Below are 22,563 nucleotides of genomic sequence, written 5' to 3'. Positions count from 1 at the left end.
AGATTGAGCAAACGCGCTTCCATCAGAATCCATGTTTTGAAGCGCGATCATGACGGATTGTGTACGCTGCGCACGTGAGACGCTATAGCAGGCCGTTGCTAAGAGGAAACAGGTTTGTTTTAACACTCTCTATTGGCTTACCCTTGTAATGACATAGAAGAGAGTAGATTAACTTGAAAGCGGAATCTCTTAACTTTACATAGATAGCAAACTTGAATGGGTAGTTTTCATAGAGCGGACAGCAGCGAGTTAAGTTTGTAGGCATGTTTCTGGCCATTTTTTGTTCGCGATATTAAGGGATCGACTCACAAAAATAAAGTTTTGACATATTTAGGGTAGGAAATTTACAAAATATCTTCATGGAACATGATCTTTACTTAATATACTAACGATTTTTGACATAAAATAAAAATTGATCATTTTGACCCTAACAATGTATTTTCGTCTTTTGTCAGAAATATACCCGTGCGACTTACGACTGGTCTTGTTGTCCAGGGTCACATATCAGGTTGTGATGATATTTGTCTCCGTTTCCTTCCCACAGATGTTTACGCGCGCTCGATTATCTCTAGGCCCCTCCCCCTCCACGCATTTTAGCCACTTACAGTGGCCATTTCCTATTCTTCTCACACGCATTGGCCGCCTCACAGACAGGCATCACTCAATGAAACGCGAGTGTGTGCTCGCGTCTCATGAGTATGTTTGCGAGTGTGTGTGTGTGCGTGTGCGAGTGCGAGTGTGTGTGTGTGTTTGCGTGCGTGTGCGCTCGCGTCTCATTGATTATTTCATTGCTCATTTCATTGATCATTGACGTGCCCCTTCCACGTTTAATGTATAAAAAAAAACGGAGGGTGGGGGAGGCAAATTTACTGGTAGCAAATGTGCGACTGGATGTAAAATTCAGTCGCACACTCTCAAATTTTGGTCGCAAAATGCGACCATTTGGTCGCAGTCTGGAGCCCTGTGTTGGTCTGTTGTTTGACCCCGAAGCTCTCGAAGAGAAATGGAAACTCATGCCTGAGAGAAAGATCAATCAATAGTACATGAGAATGGCCTTTCTGAATCAAAGGCAGCTTAATGTGCGCAGAGAAGCTGTCAAAACAATAGGCTTTCTTTCTGCATAACAAAGTCTTTGCCGTGTGAGATCGGGACCCTCAAAGACCATACAGTATCGCCCCCTTAAGATATTTTTGGTCTTAATACATAATGTTTTAAACTGAGAATAACAAACACTGGTCAACAAGCCCATTTCCACAGAATGAAGGTGCAACTGTGTTTACCTACAGTGTGTTTACATGTCGAGACAATCCAGCTACATTGTGATTACAGTTCCCAGTCTGTGATTATATCCCCAACCCAACATTTGACCGGGAATGAAGCCCTAAAGTGCCATTTCCACACGTGCTCGTGTGTCTGAGGACAGCAGCCTCCAGTCTCAGCAGGTATTGCACTACAGATCTCAGAACAGTCACACCATGAGCCACAGCTCTGATGTTCAGATTTAGATAATCTACAAAGAAATGTTTGGAATGAAAATCTCGGTCTAACAAATAAGGGATTAAGTTGCATTTCTGATGACAGACTGAATCAATGAACCTTTGATCAGATGCCTTGATTAAAGAATAAAAAAGGTAAAGATCTTGAGTATTTTTAATTATAGTAAGATGATAACTTTCTGGCTAAAGGATGCTGGAAGGCCCCATTATATTGATCCAACATGCAATGACAAGCTCTTATTTGTGCCTTGAAGGGATGAAATATATATCTGTCGTGAAATTTATTCAGCCTCATGATGTTCAAAACATGAATGACCTTCTTTCTTCTGTGGAACACAAAAGGGTGATGTTTTGAAAAATGTCTCAATAAATGGCAGTCAATGCATTACAAGATGCATAATAAATGCATAACAAACTCAATGGTTACCAAAAATCTTCTTTTGAGTTTTGCAAAACACAGTCCGACAGATTTGGACTGACATGAGAGTCAATAAATGATAAAATAAGTCTCATTTTGGCTGAACTTTGCCCTTTAATTTACAAAAATGTTGAACCATTCAGTTGGCATTGGCAGATGGCATTGCTCAAAGCATACACTGTCTACTTTTTTGTTAAAATACTTTCTCCATTAACACGCAAAAGGAACTATTTACAAATGCCTTTAGCTTCAAGTCTGTCCTGACTACCGTCCAGTGCCTGAGAGCTTATGCAACACAAAATTCCAAACCGCATAAAGGTGTGAAGCTTGTCATAAATGAAATCCCTGTAAAACATGGACAATTTACAGACGTACCCCACTAAGATATACTTTACACTTGTTGATATTTCTTGACTGCTGATTTCTTTATCTCCAGATGAACCTTGGTTGTAAATTCACAGCATTTTGCCCCGTGTTAAATCACCTAAATACCCCCTTGCACTCCACCAGTGCCTGTTCGCCAGAGGAAAAACAGATCAAAAACGCCCCAAACCAGCTGCCACGCATTACTGCTGGCACATTCTAAATCAGCGATTCTGTCCAAAGTCCTGAGTGATGGGCTCACTCCCCGTCACATGTTTGGAGTGCACAGCCCATTAGCAGATTTTCTCTTCGAGACACTATAGCACTCGTTATTAATGAACAGCATCCATCACATCATATACAAACAGTAAGCATGTCACCAGCAGCTTGAATCCCGATTTCAAATGAAAGTTTACTTTTTAGTGAAATGTGCAACACCAAAGACAAACTTTTGTACAAAGCAGGACTATCTACACAAACTCCCTCATACGTGTTTGCTTTTGCTTCACTGACACCTCACTCAAAATATTCATAAATAACAAAACCACAATTCTTTACAGATGAACCATAATGTCAGTATAACTGATATCACTCTTAAGTGCTTGTGGCAGTATTTGTGATTTAACAAATTTCCCCCCGAGATCCTTTCCATCCACAGTATCGGGTTAATAATATCTGTCCTGTGTTGTATTGTGCTGAACTCAATAAACCTTAACAGACTGTCACCACAAGTGAACATCTGAACTTTTGATGTGTGCACACTTTCCCTGAGGCGGGAAATTTTCCACTAAGAATGAATTAATTGCAGGCAATTACACATTTTCTCAGCAGAAAATACTGATTTCTATCGGATATAAATCCTCTTGACTAGCTGAAATAAACAGTGTACAACATGTACCTGTTTGAACTATTATGTCCAAAATGCACGATAAGCTCTATACTGTTATTGGCAGCAATATCAAATTTGTCAAAATATAGATGGAAACATGACAACCTGATGTCTGAACCAAATGTTATTTCATCATTTATTCACCCTTTTGTCATTCAAAATCTTGATCACAAAATACGATTTTTTGAGAAATGACTTAATGCAATGGAAGTCCATCCAATGGAAGTCAATGGCCACCAGTGCTGTTTGGATACCAGCGTTCTTTAAAATATCTCCTTTTGTGTTCTGCAGAAGAATGAGAGTCAAACAGGTTTAGAATGGGTACAATTTTTCAAGAATTTCATTAACATTGACAACATTGAGAATTAGATGAGGTTCCCTATAGGAGAATCTTTTCTTCTTTTTGTTTTCCCCTCATGTGAATGCGCGCTAGCATATTTCATTTAACACACTGCAACGCCTTCAAATGTGAAAAAAACATTACAGATCAGCTTAGACCTGGCGGTTTCGATGGTTATTTGTTAAAGATTCACCAGTTCGAATACCGTTTCTGAATGGCAATGCATTTACACATTCAAACCTGTAAACACCGCTCATTTCTTCAGCGCCTCAGACGTGTGCACAGCTAATAAATCATCGATGACAGCGAGATAAATTATTCTAAATGGGAGAAAAATAAATCCAAATCTTTCTCGGAGAAGATCACCGGGTTCACAAGTGTATAAATGTCCTGGAAAACAGGCAAGTCGATTCCATTACTGACCCACCCCTATGAACCTTAGATAAGAATTCGGCTGCTTGTTAATGTTGTCTTATCTGCTAAGGAAACACATTTTCCTCCAAATACAAAAAGTAACCGTGATACGACTGAAAATGTCACAAGGCCATAAACATTTGTTTGAAAAAGAATACAAATATTCTAAAGCGAAAATATTGTTTATTCAATGACAGCATGCTCTCTGAATTGACGCTGACTGATTGTCCATTCCAAAATGTAGAAGTAAACTGCACTAGATCTACCATACTACTGCAAAGCAAAGTGTCCCTTGTTCTCTACCTAAGCTGGAGGGGATAATGGAAGGTTGGCCTTAAACATCTGCTTGGGAAGAATTTATTCCCTAAATCATTGTCATTAGATCCAGAATAAATTGTGCTGTAAAAGGAGCAAAGAGCTTTACATTTGACAAGTGGAGACATGAAACCAAGGCCTAGCAGATGGGGGCAAGTAGACAGACAGAAAGACTAATATGGAAAAATCTTTCTGGATTTCAATACTGCAGTAATCTAGCATTTTGACAGAGACTGCTAGATTGATGAGTTTGTACACTCAGTAAACCCCCAAATACCTGGGGAAATTCGAAGGTCATCCTGATGCAAAGCAATGCAGATAAGCAACCTGCAGACATGCTTTATTTCCCCAAAAGAAGCTGTGGCAGTATTGGAAGAGAAACCCTCGTCTGTCTTGGGGATCTTACTGTATTTATGAGCAACCTCAAAGCTGATTTCGTTCCAACCCTCTCTCTCTCTCTTGCAGTGTTAGAAGAAGAAATGGAGGAAAGGCCCTTGGCTGTTTTTGTTTTCATGTATTAACTGGGAAGCAAAACATCTTTGAGCTAAAGGGAGTGATAGCAAAACAATAATTTAGGCAGCTAACACACATTAGTAGAACATGTTTCATCCTAACAGCCGGTCGTAACACGATGAATGATTTTAAGATTAACTAAATATGTCTGCATAAGTGTCAAACATCAATAGGTGTAAGAGGAGCTAGAGTTGAACATGAGTTGGCCTGTCAAACATCTGCTCAAAGTTTTTTCTTTTGCACACATGTCACATGAAGAAGATAAACTCTTGGGGGAGATGCATTTATATGATTTGCATGTTATAAACCAAAACCTCTGTTAATGGGATAGTTAAGTTATTTACATTCAAGTTGTTCTAAACTGTATACATTTTGTTGCTCTGCTGAACACAAAGAAGGATTTTTGGAATAATGTTTGTAACAAACTGTGGCTGGCACTATTGAATACAGTAGTGGGAAAAACTACTATGGTAGTCAATGGTTTCTCAGAGCTGTTTGGTTTGCCACATTCTTAAAAATAAAGAATTTGTGTTCAACAGTACTAAGAAATTCATACAGGTATGGAACAACTTGAGGGTGAGTAAATGATAAAAGAATTTTCCTTTTTGGGTGAACTATGAAACCAAAAACTGGGTTGAAGATGTTTAAATACTGTATGTGTTCAGTGACACTATACAAACTTGCCAGATATCATCATGTTAATTCTATCCAGCCAAACATATTTCTCTTGGTTCAAACAATTTCAATAGTTTTAGACGATTTTATCTGTTTGCTGACCAATGGAAGACTGAGCAATTACTAGGAAAATATCCAGTGTTCCACACATAAAGCCAAGAAAAAAGAAATATTGAAAAAAAACTATAAAGTCATCATGATTAGTCCAAAAACTAACATTAACATTGATACAGACAGCTTAAATGAACTGGAAAGCCCTATGGTCCCAGGCGACTTTAACACAGTTGGGAGCATGTTGCGTGTTTGGCCTAAACAGCAGATGATCTTTTCCCTTGTTATCACAGGAAGCAGAGCAATAGGCCTACATATAGCAAAATGATGGCCGGGTGACGTAAAGCCTATATATAACCCCCTTTTCAAATGTAAAACAAGACATCATACAGATGGAACATGGTGAAAACATGGGCGGGTGTTTCCCACTGGCTTTGTGAGAGATCTACATCCGCACGCGCTGCGCCCAGATATTTTGAGGGGAAAAATGAAAGGAAAACAAGACACCACAGCGCCACTTAAAAACACTGCCTGAAGCAGATATCATAACAAACAGAACACACTTCCCAGACTTCCACTGATGCAACCATCGGGAAGTCTGTTTTTAACCATCCCATCAGCGCATCCGTTTGCAGCTCAACTGACAGTAAACAGTACAGTTAGGCCTGAGGTGCAAGCCTGGGGCTGAACCTATTTTGCCCCATTTACTAACACTGGAAATTATAAATCACAGTGTAAATAAAGCCATGTTTACGTTTCAGACAAAACGTGTCAGAGGGGGTGCCGGATGGCCGGGAACTGTGCAGATGTCAAGACGCCCACCCTGATGTTAGCTTCCACAAAATCAGTGCTGCTAGATAAAATGTCACTAGAATCTACAAGGCCAAACATAGTTGCACGCCTCCACTGATTCCCTCTGCTTTTTTCTCAGGGCAGGAAATGCACTCTGTCCTCTCTGCAATATGACCCCAGGAAGTGAGGATGGGCAGAAAAACACAACAACAAGAAGCAAATATACAATATGTTGCAAAGATAACTCCCAAGCTCATTTCTGGTCTGAACAAACAAAACCCTGAGTTTTCCCAACATGTATTTTTGTCTGAAATATATAAAAACTATATAATGTATTATGGTTTGGGTTATGCCGGTTTCATATCAAACACGTTGCAATTCATGTGGACACAACATGCACGCATGTCCAAATTTTATAGCTTTGCCATGGAGATGCATCTTCCACGGAGATGCAGCAATAACAACAATTTCTAAACAATAACCAATTCATGCCATAAGTAATTCCCTTTACTTTTCATTAACAGTTTCCCTCTAACTACAAAGATGTCCTGATTCACAAGACAGACACAACCACTATTGGATAAATACGTGAGGACCATACTGTTGACAATAATTCCACCCTTATGCCTGGATATCATTAAGTCTCAGTCCTGAATTCATTTTTGGCGATTGGTATGTAAAGCCATGAATGTTATTATGGTGCCAACACTCCAGGCCCTGTCTGGATTTCACTAATCCTTAACAGTAGGGAAAGTGGGGCGTCTTTGGATAGGATGAGATCAAGATTGACACACCTGAGAAATTAAACTGTAGAAGGGGCTGTGTCTGTAGCCTCTGCCTGCGTGCAACACAGCTATGGCTGCCAGGGATCACTTTACTGGGAAGGCAGCGATGACAGGCTTCCATGAACTGTTATCACTGCTTGCACTCAGCCATTTGTTGATATGCCTGGAATTCCTCATTTTTTGCCCCCCCACGCATCTTTCTCTCCACCTCTACAGTATGTCGGCAAGGTGTGGATTGACAGCTGTGATGACAGCAACACTTCAAATAAAGACCTGCCTTAAGACCCACACTGCTCTGTTTGCTTAACTATTCATATTCACCATACAGGGCTTGCTCAATAGAAAATCTTTTTTCAATTCAATTTCCACTAGTTGAACTTACCCACCTCTCCTAGTCAACTTTAATAACCCAAGTTTGACCCTGAACTGAAAAAGTAGTGACAAATACAGCTTACCCTGTGATCTCTTGGGCTCCAAGTGTCGTATTACTGGTGTGTCTTTTTTGACGCCATTGCTCAGTGGGACCAGAGGACGAGCTTCAACCACCGGATGCTCCACTCTGGAGAAAGATGCGATTCTCTGTAATATGGAGCCCACAGTCTCTTTGGCATGGACATCATCCTGATCCATATCATGCTTGATCTCCATTTGGACAGGGGCCACCTGGACCACTTGTGGTTTAGAGACCATGTTGAACTGAGGAGTCTGGGCTAGAGAAAGTAGAAGAGGAGATTCAATTATGTTGGGAACTGGAATAGCTCCATGAGGAGTGATTGCCTCCTTCTTGTCAATGATATTGTTGTTGTGGGTCATGGATAGGTCGGTACTGTCCAAGCTGCTGATGGATGCTGAGGAACTAGCTGACACAGTCAGACTGTTGGATAACGTGTGGAATCTTGGTGGTGGTTGAGGTGCTGCAGGCGATTCTTTCTGAGACTTAAAGACCAGGTTGTCAAGGTCAAGTGGGAACTTGTGGAGACGCACTGGTTCCTTAGATTTAGAGGACTGCTGATTTAGAGAGGAGTCTCTTGAAAAGGGACTGCTGTTCTGGATGTTGTGAGGAATTGTGTTCCACTGTGAACTGACATTGGTGAATCTTGACCCAGGTGAAGTAACTCGTCTCATTCCTGCCATCTCTGCCATCTGGAGGTCCAGAGAGGGCATGGAGCCATGACTAATACCCATAGGGTCAGTCGGAATGAAAAGAGGGCCCTCCAGCTCCGAATGGAACATGTTCCCATGGGAGGAGTACTTCTTCATGGCAGGGCTGCCCAGGCGTTGAACTTTGTATTCCCCAACACCAACAGGACTCTGGGGAGGGCTGGTGTAGGAGCCCAGTTTGGATGAGGCCTGGTACTCCAAACTAGAAGAAGAGCTGTGGAGACTGTCATTGTCACTACCTGGCCCTGAAGATGAATTAAAGCCATTAGGGTTGAATTTGTTCTGGAAGGACGCAGCTCGGTTGATCCCGGAGTTGGCGTTGATGGTGGGCTTTCCCATTGTCCCTCGGTTGAAGGAGAGACTGGACACCATCCTGCTTCTCATAACAGGGCTCTGGGCAGGACTGCAGTTGATACTAATCCTGGAGCGGTAAGGTGGGGATACCTGATTCCCTGGATTCCTCACATCATTTGTCTTGTTGAGGATTGAACTTGGGCTCATTGGAGATGTGACTGAAGATGAAGGGGAGAACGTAGGGATATCATCATCAATGTCAAAGGACCTCTTCAGAGCTAAACAAGAAAAAACATGTTTAATGTAAAGACACTTTAAATGGCTGTATAAAAATAAATGTATATAAAACACAACGAAGGTAAATTGTCAAGCTAAAATTGACCAGGTAACCACAAAGCAAATTTCTCTTGCATAAAACTAGGTTATCATTTTTCAGGTAACATCCTAATTGGCGATAATAATGATGCTACATCAAAGTTTTGGACTTCTTCTATGATTGAAATCATAAATCAACTAGGACAGTCATTTCCCATATTTGATTTAACGAAGCACTAAAATCTTAAAAGGAGACACTTCATGGTAGGGCAGCCTGGAGCCTTTCTGAATAGATGCCTGTCAAACACATTTTGAAAGGCCAAGCTATAATTACAATGGTGTCTATGCAATCTTGCTTTGAGGCTAAGAAAGCAATATTGAGAATAGATGTGCTTTATTCCAACACAGAGTCTCGAGATAATAAGTTCAAGGTCTTACTGTTCAAATACCATGTGACAAATAATTTTACTTGATTTCAGTTCCGCCAACTTTTTTCATTCGTTATGACCACATATTTCCAAGAAAATAAATTAATACTGTGAACTAACAGACATATGAAGCATAAGGTACAAAATTCTTAACATAACTGAGGTAAAAATAAGTCCACTCCTACGTCAAAGGGATAGTTAACCCAGAAATTAAACAATTCTAATCTAATCGAAGACTTTTTTAAACATTATTTTGAAGAATGTTTGTGATCAAACAACGGCGGTACCTATTCACTTGCATAGGTTTTGTGTCTTTTCAATAGAAGTCAATAGGTATTGCCATGGTTAAAAATATTTAAATGTCTTATTTTGTGTTTTGTGCAAGAAAGAAAATATCCCTTTAACTTTCATTTTGGCTCACCTTAAAACATGTACTAAGAAAATATGATGTACTGGAAGTGACTATGTTAAAAGGCCTTATGGGTAAACCGTAAATCTGCACCTTGAATATGTAAATTGTAGTGACACGGTATAATCCCGTCATTCTCGAAACAAGCTACACAAAGCCGAATGCAAACAGTGCTTTCCGACCTCTTCCCTTTGTGAGAGGCAGTGGCCTTTCCTTTAGTACAATAGGCCAATTCAAAGACAGCTTGGGCGCTGGAGGCTTGGATTACAACAGCCCTTCACCATGACTGAGAATTCCAGTAGAGAACATTACAAGTGACCTAGCAGCTCTGTGGCAGACCCAATTAAAAGGGGCAGCTTGAGTATTTTGTGTAGACTGCGTCGCAACATGCGACAGCTATTGGAACAGTCTGGGGTGTGATGCCATGTGGTTATATACTATAGCACCATAACACGGCATTAGAGGCGAAACTCATGATTGCATGCTTGTGTTTTCAACCCTTTTAGGTGCTTTTGCCCTGCCTTGTGTCAACAAGCAGATATCAGTTTAAAGCTATCACTGAATCTCGCCCAGCAGCTCTGATCGTATCTCTGGCTGGCAGGGGCAGGGCCGGAGCCGGAGCCGGGCTGCATGTTTTCCTGTAGGGTATGCTACCAATTAGAGTCACTGAGACTACAGGCACTAAATTAAATCACATTTCACGCAGAACCAGCCTCTTCTTTTACAGTCAAGGGACCTGTATTTCTCTTCGGCGTTCATCAGCCCCACAGCTGTGAAAGTTTAGGCCTAATCAAATTCCACCAGCAAGGCCCTTTGTGTAGCAGATACACAGTCTGCGCTTAGCGACTACATGCAATGTCATTCTCTTCAGCGTCCCAGAAGTAATTTAATACGTTGAGAACACTATCAGGGCACAATTTAATTCAAAGGAGGGAGGTTAAAGTTGTAATGTGTGCTTTTACAAAGGCACTCGAAGTTATGAAGCAGTGCACTTTGGCAAAGAAGTACGCACCACTTAACTAGCGTTTCAGAAAGTGAAAGAGAAGACACGAAGCGAGGGAGAGATCGCAAACCAAGTGGCGCAGTCTAACATCTTTTTTACAGCGTAGCACATGCAAGTGTAAACTTGTACTCCCCTTTGACAGAGACGATCCAAGGCCGGTATCAGGTAATTGCTGGCACCCTGTCAAATGCTCAGGAAATAATTACGCTGGCAGCCGAGCACACCATCTCTGCTCTGTTCAAAATAGTGTCTAAGAGTTTAATCCGCGCTGTTAACACATACAGAAGCAAAACGTCTGCTTCATCAGATAAAAGGGAGGCCACCAGAACTCCTTCTCCTCTTAGTCTTTCTTCCCCACGCAGCACAGAGCGTTGCAGCTAAGCATCTTCTTAGGATGTAAGCTGTTTGGGGTGGGTAATGTCTATGGGAAATGAAATGGTTGTCAATGCCTCGTGATGATTACACACTCCCTGTTGAACAATTTGTTGACCTTCCATTAATACTGACATTTTGGGTGATTTAAAATTTCCCATAAAGCACAACTGTGGATTGCTTGACCCCTTGGCCAAATGTAGATAAAGTCTAAATTGTGAAGTTTAGCATTTTGTCAAACACAATAATTGCATTTGGATCAAAAGATGTTCTTAAGCAAAACTAAACCAAAATTCTTTGCACAATTTGTCTGTCATACTTTGATATACAGTACATCCTCTGTCAAGCAACCCGTCCAACTAAAAAACACATAAATATATGTAAATAAACATGAGACCACCCTAACACAGTTTGCTGGTGTATCTTGTCTCAGCTGGTCTCCCAGCCTGGCCAAGCTGGTGCCGAAACATCCAAATCCAGACCACCGTGACCAGGCTCGGAGACCCATTAAAACCATCAAGCCGGTTTAGGCCACTGTAAACTGCTCTTATTTCATAAGGACCATGTAGAGAAAATTTAAATGATGTCCTTGCATGTTCACTATGTGTTCACCTAGAATAAGGATCAAGAAGTTCATGAATTTACGACACTAGCTGCTGTTACTTTGGACCTAAGGTTTATGGCGAGGGGCTGCAAGGCAAACAGAGCAAAGCCTGTGGGTGGAGGGGGTCGTCAACGTGAGAGATGGGGGAGGTCAAGTGTACAGCCTTACTGTCACAGATTTATATAGGAGCTCATGAGATCTTCCAGCTGTATCCTTGCATACTGAATTTATCTTTGATAGATGCATAAAATCCTATGATTAAACCAATTAAAATCTATACTTTTATAAAAGCCCCTTTTTACTATCTGATGGTCCTGATAGGGGAAAGTTTCTCCTGTGGGAAGTATACACTGTTTGCACGTCTGTTGGTGTGTGTGGGGGGGTCACATGCGCAAGTCTGGACCTGTTGTCGTTCTTCACCCCCCCACCGCACATTCCTCACAGGTATACTCAGGCGACCCCTCGAACAGCACCCTAAGCACATAGCTCATCCACACAGACCACCTCTGCCGAGGCACATCTGGAACCAGAATTCGGCCTGCCATTTCCAGAGTTGCAGCGATGCGAATAAGGCCTTGTGCTCACACCCCTGGGGGCCATGAAAAACGTACACACAGTTACACATACCCACCAATGCGCCTTTATAGCCTTTTGACTTGATTGTAGGCCCTCCATCCACCGGATCCAGTATAATATAATGTGTCATTCACCCGTGTGCCTTCAATAGCATTTTAAATTCGGGATATAATGTCACAAAAGGGAGTAAAAACTCAAGAGTAAAAGAAACATGTGAAAAATGGATTGATTAGGGTTCAGTGTACATAAGACTTAGTTACATGGAAACACGCCTGATTCACAAGCAACCAAAATAATTTGGTAGAAAATAGCACAACAAGCACTTGATGATTTTGATTTGAATCACGCATTTATGCACTATTCTACACCATTTTGTAGTATAATGGAGTGAGTAGTGCGTTCACATTGAAAATTCTCAAAAAAGAAGTGCAATTTATCTACACGGAGGACGCACTTTGTCAAACGAAAATATTAAGTGTGTTCAATTAAATATTAAGCAGTTTTGCTTACGCAGCGGAAGGGAGGCCGAGCTATAAGACGCCGCTCAGGCAAAACTTTCCTACAGAGTGATAAGGCTTCACTCTGATGATGCCTAAAGTAATTCTGGGCAAAACATATCAAAACTACATTAAATGTATAATGTACAAGTTGATTTTTATTCACACGCAGTGTGCCGTGCGATTGACATCATTTATGCTCGTCTGGGAAATCCATATACTTAGTATAAAACCATCTATTATTCCATTTGGGACGATACCACCCTTCTTAAATTCATACACTACATGGTTGAGTGCATAGTTTAAGTGCATAGTATGTCATTTGGGACACAGCTCTATTGATAAACAGGCACTGACAAGGTCTTTGTGACAACCTGTCAAAAGTAAAAGTCTGGTTAACTCGGACAAATTATGAAACACCCTCATGAAACAACTGTGGTGTGGTATACTATATTATTATTAACTTTATTAAAGTGTAGTACATGTGCAAGTTATATAAAAAATAAAATAAAAAATTTTTTTAGTTGAGTGTAAAAAAACGAATACATTTTGCATTAAGTTGCCTATAAAAATCCAAAAGTAATCCATTTCATGCTGCTGAGCCAAGGTAAAATAATGAAAGCATCATAAAACGAAAAATCCATCAACATTATATTCCTAAACTCTTGAGTATTTTCTCAAGCTGTAAGAATAGATAACATCTCAGAATAACATCTTAGAAGGTCATGTACTCTTATAACAGAGTTCAAGTTCAAGGGTAAATTTTGGAGTGGAGTTACACTATTGACAAAAAACAATGACCTTTTCAATTCAGCCGACCTTTTGCAGTTCTTTCCTTTTTGCTCTGTGTTTTTTTACTGGCTTGTTTTATTTCCCCATCATTTAATTGTCAACCAAGCACATACATATACACACACTACACAAATCCCTCAAACTTAGGCTCTCTAAGCAAAGCTTTACCAGGCCCCCTGTATCTTCTCAATCTTTATTCCATGACTCCTTTAATACTATGAGGAATGTATGGGCTGAAAAGACTGCGGAAAACAGCATTTAACTGAAGATTGAATTTTTAGCATGATTTAACAGCATATGACCCAAGAAAAGCTTCAGCTAAACCAAAAAGTGTTTCTGAGAGGTCAGTCTAATGGCCGTCTCACATTACACAACAGGAAGGAAGGCTGGTTCTTTTTGCCATTTTCTCTGTTCCCTTGATATCCACAGCTTGACATTTCAATGTGTCAGTCATCACTCACTGAACAGCCACCGCCATGAATCACAGAAGTTAATGCCCACAATTAAACCTCTACTGATAAGAAAAAGATGACTGCCGTTCAGTGAATTTTGACCACAAACGGCCGTATGAAAGAAGCATGGCTAACTCGCCACACGTCCCTCAACATTCCAACCCGACATCCTAGAGCCAGACGTTTGCCTCAGAATGAACAGCAGTTCTGTATATCTTCACTCGAGCACATGGAGGCACACTGGTCTCTTGTTCAGAAATGACCCTTTTGGCTAGTTTGAGGTGAAGCTGAAAGAATGTAATGTTTCTCTTGTGCCATCTTTTACTAGGATCACATGGCTTGGGAAAAAATCTGATAAAGAACAGCTAACTGTAGCACGCAAAGCCAGAAACAGTATGCTTTCACCTCTTTCACTCGTACAACACAAAAAGTTGACCTCATCTTTTGGTTAATCCAATTTCGATTTGCTTAAGGCCAAATTGATGAAAACTGTGATTCGTTTTTAATTTATGCAATGACATATTCTAAAAATAAAGGAAGCCTACAATGATGTCGTACATTTCAGCTCTAAAGTCACAAAGCCAAGAAACATGTTTCTTCACTGTCTTGCAAAATAGCCTTCAATAATCATAGCCATCATAATTGAGTTCTGCAGAAGCATCTATCAGACAAACTACTCGGAATCTCTCACTTTCTCAGACAGTTATCTCCACAGCACACGGCCGTAATAATAGATGGTGTTTTATTCGGGGTGCTTGAACTAATTTGTTTTTCCTCTTCACATAAGCACCTGTCTAAACACTGAGAGAAACTATTGTTCTCCAGTCCACTCTGTTGTATGTCCATGACGGATCTTTTGGAAAGGGTGCCTCTCTGCCTCGGAAATGTGTGTCAAATTCAGCAGTGACTGTGGTGAAGATTGTCGAGATAAATACTAATGTGTTGAAGCAATGAAATGTAAAGAGGGTTTGCAGATAATTGCAGCACATCAGTGTAATCATGTTCAGATTCTAGTCATTAAATCCACAACCTACACTGCTGTAAACAAGTTTGTACAGTTTGAAAGCTGAAAAACATGAAAATGAACTCATAAGCATATGTAACTGAATTATCAACAGAAATCTACTAAGATGTAAAAGTGTCCATAACTAACTTTATTGAGAGGAGAAATTGACTGGGTTTGTTACCAAAATAGCAAATAATTTATTTTATGATTTTTCATTTTTTTAGGTTATTACAAAAACTTCGAAATGCCAAAAGCTCACGTTTTTCTTTAAAGTAAAACAAATGATTGCCTCATTTCTTTAATATTATTAGGATACATCAATCATAGTGCATGCGCGTGGAAAGCATTTTACGCGTTACAATTTCTACGAAACGAATACCCTATTTTCAAACAAATGTTCAATTTCTGTGAGTCCATAAATCACTTCGACATCTTTTCTTAAATGAATGAATGGATGAATCAATCAATGCGCACACTTACCCTCAAAATCAGACAATATCCCCTCCAGATGGTCATTCACCGAGATACCTGACATCCTGACTTTCTCACCAGCAAAGCTTCCAGGGTCAATATCACGCAGTTACAAGAAATAAACTTTACTGAAACAGCACAGAAGCGCTTGAGCACAGCCGCCGATTTCGGACACTTTTGTTTCGCTTACGATGCAACAAAAAAGTTGCGCTTTGGAGGGAATTTGCTTTTCATCTGAGAACGCGCACCAGAACAACGCCAAATTTTCTATCAACACCGATTCAGAGACCATCCGATAACCCTCCTCCCTCCCTCCGATAGTCCTGCCCCCCTCTCAAAGAGATATCCCCACCCATTGCCCTTTACCCCACCCCGCGGCTACACCTGCACAAGACAAGCGTCCTCTTTCTCTTTTACCCCTTTAACTGGTTGATGTTTTTGAGTGGATAACTTTTCTAATCTTGAAAGGATTTTGTGTAATTGGATTTCATAAGTAGTCGATTATTTACCAATGACACATAGGCTTATTAAATAAAATATTATGAATAATATGCTAAATAATGCTGAAAAAAAACTATGATAGTTTACATATAACAACACTATATGCAAAATTCCATTATGTAATGGCTTCTGGGCCTTATTCCAGTAGCATTTTAAGGAATATTTTAATGCAAATATTAGTCATTATTTTTTTAATATCATGGCATTCAAAAATCTGGTTTTGTGCCCACACAATAGAAACCAATGACACCAATGGGGTTGTTTGGTTACCAAAATGCTTCAAGTCATACAGGTTTGACACGACATGAGGGTGAGTCAATTATGAAAGAATTTTTGGGGTAAAAAGTAGTGAGTTATTGATTTTCATCCAACATTCTGCCAGATAACATCCCACCGATAGAATCCAACAATTGCCAGTAGAGACCCAGGGAACAAAATGTTTCCATTTCCATCATTCCAATAAAATACATCAGAATTTATTAGATGGTTTCAATTTTTTTAATCATATGCTGTTGATTTTTTTATCATTAGGCAAACATGAATGCATGCCTGGCTGTCTCTTGCCCTCGCTGAGGCATATTATGTATTTAAGAATGTAGTATGTGAAAGTTCAAGGCACAATTTGCTTTGAGATGTGGTTTAGGGATTTACCTGGATTAACACATAAATTGACCTCTCTCAGACAGGCTCACTATGGGCCATGTTCACTTTATTTAGTCGAGAACAAGTGCACTTTTAGTAGTGTAATTATTTTCTTATTTTTCCTTTATTCAGCACTGCTTGCTTGGTACAACATAATAGATTTGCTTCTTTGTGTGCAACATAGTCAACAAAGGAAATAATAAATGAGAAATTTCTAAAAACATTAGCTTGGTTTATAATCTTTAAAATAGCAATAAAACAATTTGCTTCCAAGCGAGAGACAGCTTTAGAGTTACTCTGTTCTGGGAGAAAATGTATTTTACAATGCACGTCCCTCTGTGCATTTTGTGATGTATGTGCTTGTTTTTAAGTAACATTTTTCCATATGGAAACAACAGAAAATGTGGCAATTAAAAGTAAAATAAATCGGAGAGTGATCATGTGACCGAGTTCCCAGGCTCCCAGCGTCTGTGTTGAAAAGCCAGACAGATATCCTCAGTGGCCCTCATTAGCCATAAGAGTGTAATGTGCTGAGGATTAATGTCACTGAGTCTCTTAATACTCAGGCAGATGGGTCCTGACTGTAGGAAGAGTTTCAGGCTTTAGTAAAGAAAAAGTCCTTGACCGCACCACTAACCACCTCTGTTAAATTACACGGTTGTCTAAAGGACAACAATTTCTGGAAGTTGAAAAGTGCAGTTCCATGTGTTTGTGAGTTGGACAGAAATGAAGGGAAGGGAGGGATTAGATTAGTTGGTGGGATGTGAGTATTGTCAGCTATTGTACAGCACGTCTGAAAGCCTGAAGAGCAATACAGTGATAAGAATTTGTGAGGGAAAAATAGATTGGGTTTTGGAGAAAGAGATTTCATCTTACACAGTTAAAAGCTTGATTTACTTGAACTCAAGAGTATTTAGTTATCGTGCCCTTTGTACTAGGGCCTGACGTCAAAATATTTTCTGTAGATTGTTAGAATGAGCTGTTTTGCTTCGTGTAAATGTGAAAAAAAATTAAATGTTAATTGAGGTTCCAAGAATTTAAACAAAAGATCTATGCGACCTTTAAACAAATCGCTATTAACGTAATATGTGTTTATGCAAAACGTATTAGATCATTTAAAAGAGCCCTTTTTGTACACGTCGTAGTTAAACAATAAATGTCAGAGAACCAGCAAACACAGCTGCTCCTGCAGCAGTAAATTACTCATAAACTCTCTCAATTTCCTGCACGCTGCAATCGACTGAAACGTTATTCAAAACATTTGGGGAGCGTTTAATCCCCTTTAGCTCGGAGTTACTTTCCCACACCAAACAAATAAGCAGGAAATTGTCAGGCAACGTCTCAGAGGTCATGTCCGAGGCCTTTTAATATTATATGTCAATGTTAAGCCGAATGAATTAAAAGATCATTAAAACAGATTTTGCTGTACATATTTGTGTACAATGTGCCCTAAAAGTGCATGAAAAGAAATATACGTATCGTAATTTATAATAATGCGTTTGTTTCAGTCTTGCATGGAGCAATTATAATATTTTTGCTTTTATTTTACATTAACAACAGAGTAGAGGGAGAGCAGACCAGACTTGAACTTGCACCCACAACATCCATCATAAGCCCATGCTCTACCCACCATAATGTGCCCGTATTTTCAAGAGCTGTCGAGTTGCGGCTAACCACTGAGCTGAACGATTACATACTGGTAAATATCTGTGAGCAAAATATCTGCATGATCGCCGTAGCCCAAGCATGCTCTGTCGAACCTCTCCGCTCTGCAGGCGCCCGCTGAAGCGGACAATTATATCTGGGGCTGTGCAGGTTGAGTCAGGGTTATTGGCTGGACAATAGCTGACCTTTGACCTCACCTGCCTCAGGTCACAGATAAGGTGCTCTCAACGAGGTATGTACCCTTTAGTGTTAACATTGTGTTCGTAATCTGGTTCTAAAGGGGTGAATGGAAGACTTTTCAAGCCGTTGAGGCAATGAAATGATCATTGGCTCCTCGTGGCTGCAGGGCGTACATACCTGTATGCTTTTGTCACTGCGGCCGACAGCCGTGAGCGGGGAAATATTTATTTCGTATTCCCTAGACGATCTACATCAGCCCTTTCATTCCTATTTTTCGGTTACCAACATTGCAGTGTCGCTGTTGAATTATTCAAGGGCGGAACGGGAACAGGAGATTAATATTTGTCATGCTCTGTGATACTGTCCAGCTGACCAAAACAGCAAATGGAATCTGATCGAGAAGCTCAGTGCGTGAGAGGTTTCTCGCTAGAAATGCGCTGTGGGTCTGTGCACCCTATTCCCTCATCATACTCTTCCTCACAGCTGCCTCCAGACAATAGGGATGGAGGTGAGACGCTGCACAAATCCCAGGATTTTTACAGTATACTATTATATCCTCTGCGGAGAGATGGTATGTCTGGGATGCAGTCTGAAGTTACCAGAATGTTGAAAAAAACAGGCAGGTTCTTGTTTTGTTCCGCAAGCTTTATGGTTTCTTCATTATGTCGGCTAAATCACCATCTCTATGGCTAATATCTGTGTTGACATTGCTAATTGATTGATGCTTTTAGGAGATGCACCTAAAGCAAGGGGCGATTGGTCTGCTGTCATCAAACCCTATCCAGAAGTCAGGGGAATGACAGGCAGGAGAAAGCTGCCCTCTGGCCTCTTATCTCCCATCATTCCTGTGACCTCCTAATCATCATCACAATCTACTGCATTGCGCTGACCAAGTCAAGCATGACAAAGCTGCTAGGGCTAGTAGATCATGAATTTAGAAGCCGAAAGAGTGGTGATTTCTCTAAAAAACCCATTCAGAATTTGGACACAGGTGCTTAATGTTTCCATAAAGGCGTGATGGGATTATTTACAAGCATAATGAAATTGGAAGTACTGATGTTGTACTACAATGATATACAATGATACCTTTTTATTTACTATAAACTGCATGCATCACGGTGTTGGGTATTTGCATAAACAAACAGCAAACAGGATGTTTAAAATGAAATTTATTTTTGTTGTCGATGCAATATAGACCGCATTACTATCAGTTCTGAAAATTCATTATGCAATCAATTTTCTATGGTTTCTTCTTCCAAGAATGGAACATGAAGCAATGTAACGTGTGCACGGTTAAATGGGCAACTTAGTATGGCTAAACTCCAAATCTTACTCCGGGCTCCAGACCAAAGCATGACAGATGTTCAATGTTAATATCAGACTAAATAATAAAGAGCTGTCAGCCATCCAAAGCAATAGCTTTGCTGCAAGAACATGTTTTTCTCTCTCATAAATCACTCTTCTACATGTATTAGTAGCCTACTATAATATTATAGTTAATCATTGTGCTCATAGTATTTTCAGAGCTCATAAATAATTTACACACTTGAAGAACTGAAAGTTGCCTATGTGTAAATGTGTCAGTTTGAATTAGAAATCTGGAATGTCATCAAAATTACCCTAAATTTGATATTCATTTGGTTCTGTTGGACTGTGCAACATACCTTTTGAACAGCAATACAGAATACAACAGAAATTCACCAACCCACATAAACACTGGGCAGAAGTTCTGAACAAACACAACTAAAACCCAAAACAAATCAAATAAACAAACCAATTTTTTAATAAAAGGATTATTTTCAAATCACTGAATGTGTCTAACAAAATACATTTTTCATTTCATTTATCACTTGCTCATAAGCTCCATACTGCCACCTGCTGGTTAAATGCATAATGTACATCGCTGTGTAGCAAATGCAAAGTCATGAACTGGATTGAATGTAGCTTTATTGATGAATTGTTTAGTAGATATGCACATTTCCCGCATATGATCTTTCACAGAGGGGATAATCTAGGGACAATCTGATAACCCTGTTGCATAGCCTACTGATCTGTTCACCACATACATATATTAATTCTCATGAGAAATGCAATTCAAATACTAAAGCTGCTCTAAAAATTCTGGAATTATGCATGCGCCACAGCACATGTTAAGGCACAGCACTCTGTCTGGAGAGTGAGAGAAGGTTTTATACTGTAGGCAAGCAAGGAATTTACCTTTAACTGGGTCCACGGTGCAATCGGACAGGTTGATAGATGAGCAGGTAGCCAGGCTTGGTGTGGAGCATGGAGGGTATACCTTCAGAGAGATGGGGGTGTAGGTTAGAGCTGGTTGAGGTGAAAGCATAAATAATTTGTTTTCGTAGGAGGCGAAATGCATTTTTGATGAGGACGGCCAAAGGAAGGCAGTTTTTGTTCCCAATCACAGAAAACACACACTCATTCTCTTTAGAAAATAATAGATTGCGTTTCCTCTATAAAGCTTTATATAAATTTGACAAGTGCATAAAAGATGATCATTTTTGAATGATTATCTTTTTCTTTACTTGAGTGATTTTATTGCTTTCAACTGGTATACACTTTGATCTCTAGCAAATGCTTTAAAGCAGTCCTGGAACGATGTGTCATGCATTCTGACTTCTTTACAATGTTAAACGTGTTGTCTTCTCATGCTTAACATGGTCAACTTGTCAAAAACGAGTTGGGGATATTACGTAGTGTTCTCGATACACTCCCCCAGAGATCGTACAGGTTTCAGAAAGTTTTCTTAGTCCCTAACTGGACAATTCTCCCAGAAAAGCATGGCCATATGAGAGCAGGAGAAGGAGGATGCAAAGATGTCACTGTAACTTGTAAGGAAGCAGGAGAGAGAGAGAGCATACGTTCGCGAAGTTCAGGTGTTTGTTAGTTCACTGCATTTGTGTGATGAATGTTATATAAACTGTGGTTATAGCGGTGGATTTGGAGATCATTTGAAACTGATATATGGAGCCGCCCCAGCGCTAAAATATGCCAGACATGAACCGCAAGAGTTGAGTGAAACTGATGTCTGTGTTTTATTGACAATGGGTGCGCACGTGCTTTGGTTCAGCCTACCCCTCCCCCCCCCACAAGTGGCTCATGAAACAATCGTAAAGCTGAATATATCTTTTATAAATGTGATCAAACTAAATACTCTTCGAAGATATGAAGTATGCAATATTACTCTATAGCTACAGTAGATTAATATGATATTGGCAGAAACCCTGTGTGTTACACCCGCTTTAAGTTTGATCAATTTGTGTTTATATCTGTTTAGATGTTTACAATTTGAGCTAATGAACACATAAAGCTGAGCCAAGAACATGTCATTTGAACTGACATCATGTAAATGTAAATTACAAAAGAAAATTAACATCTCACACAATAAAGCTATTCCCTTTTAGCAGTATCACATTCTCACTGTAATATCTTATATTGATGTCCTTCAGTTGTATGATTACCCGCAGACTGATGTGACAACAGCGATGACAGCACAGCAGAACCGGAGAGGCAATCACCAAGCCAAAGGTAACATCTATTCACTCACTCTAATTAGATGCCATTGTCATGTCAGCAGGAATTCAATCTGCAACATACACATGACAAGTCAACCTCTCACTGCGAAAGGTTGCGCAAACCCTGCAAAGAAAAACACCACAAACACTTTACATAAATCTGCATAGCACCTAATAAAAGGCTTTCATCAGTTTTTTAATTGATGGTTGCTTATTGGAGTAAATTTCCCACAAGAACAATATTCAATGGTTGTGACATTTAGCCTCCTTTGAAAAGCTAATCTTCTTTTTCTCAAAATGATTAGTTCCAGGTTTCATATTACTCAGCTCTCAATGTTTTACCAAAAACATTTTTACCTTGCTTAGCAATGCAAGGAATAAATTGGAAGCAAAAATACATTAGGTAAAAACCAAAGGAAATCACAAAAAAGCTGAATATAAAAACAGTAGTATAAAAGAAAATTCAAATGCTCCACGTTGACGAAACCTGTTTTCATAAAATTCACATTACTTAGCTCTTTTTCCCTCAGGCATGAAAAACTTAAACAAGGGAAGGAAGTTAACTAAGTGGGAGCAGTCAGTCAGTGAAAACAGTCTTTTACTCATGA

General features: G+C 39.8%; 1 protein-coding gene across 1 annotated transcript in view; it reads right to left on the bottom strand.

The window, feature by feature from the left end:
* The window catches only part of septin12 (septin 12), a 52,585-nt gene extending 36,873 nt beyond the window's left edge, over nucleotides 1-15,712 (bottom strand). The window contains exons 1-2 of the mRNA XM_056752687.1: nucleotides 15,441-15,712; nucleotides 7,507-8,784 (exon numbers count right to left, since the gene is read on the bottom strand). Of these exons, the coding sequence (XP_056608665.1) occupies nucleotides 7,507-8,784; nucleotides 15,441-15,495 (1,333 nt within the window). The 5' untranslated portion in view covers nucleotides 15,496-15,712. The remainder of the gene's footprint in view (nucleotides 1-7,506; nucleotides 8,785-15,440) is intronic.
* Nucleotides 15,713-22,563: the final 6,851 nt, after the last annotated feature.

The sequence above is a fragment of the Triplophysa dalaica genome, chromosome 7 (genome assembly GCF_015846415.1).
Source record: "Triplophysa dalaica isolate WHDGS20190420 chromosome 7, ASM1584641v1, whole genome shotgun sequence".
NCBI classification, from domain to species: domain Eukaryota; kingdom Metazoa; phylum Chordata; class Actinopteri; order Cypriniformes; family Nemacheilidae; genus Triplophysa; species Triplophysa dalaica.
Note: the sequence above shows the minus strand (reverse complement) of the source record. Positions and strands in the feature narration are given on the sequence as shown.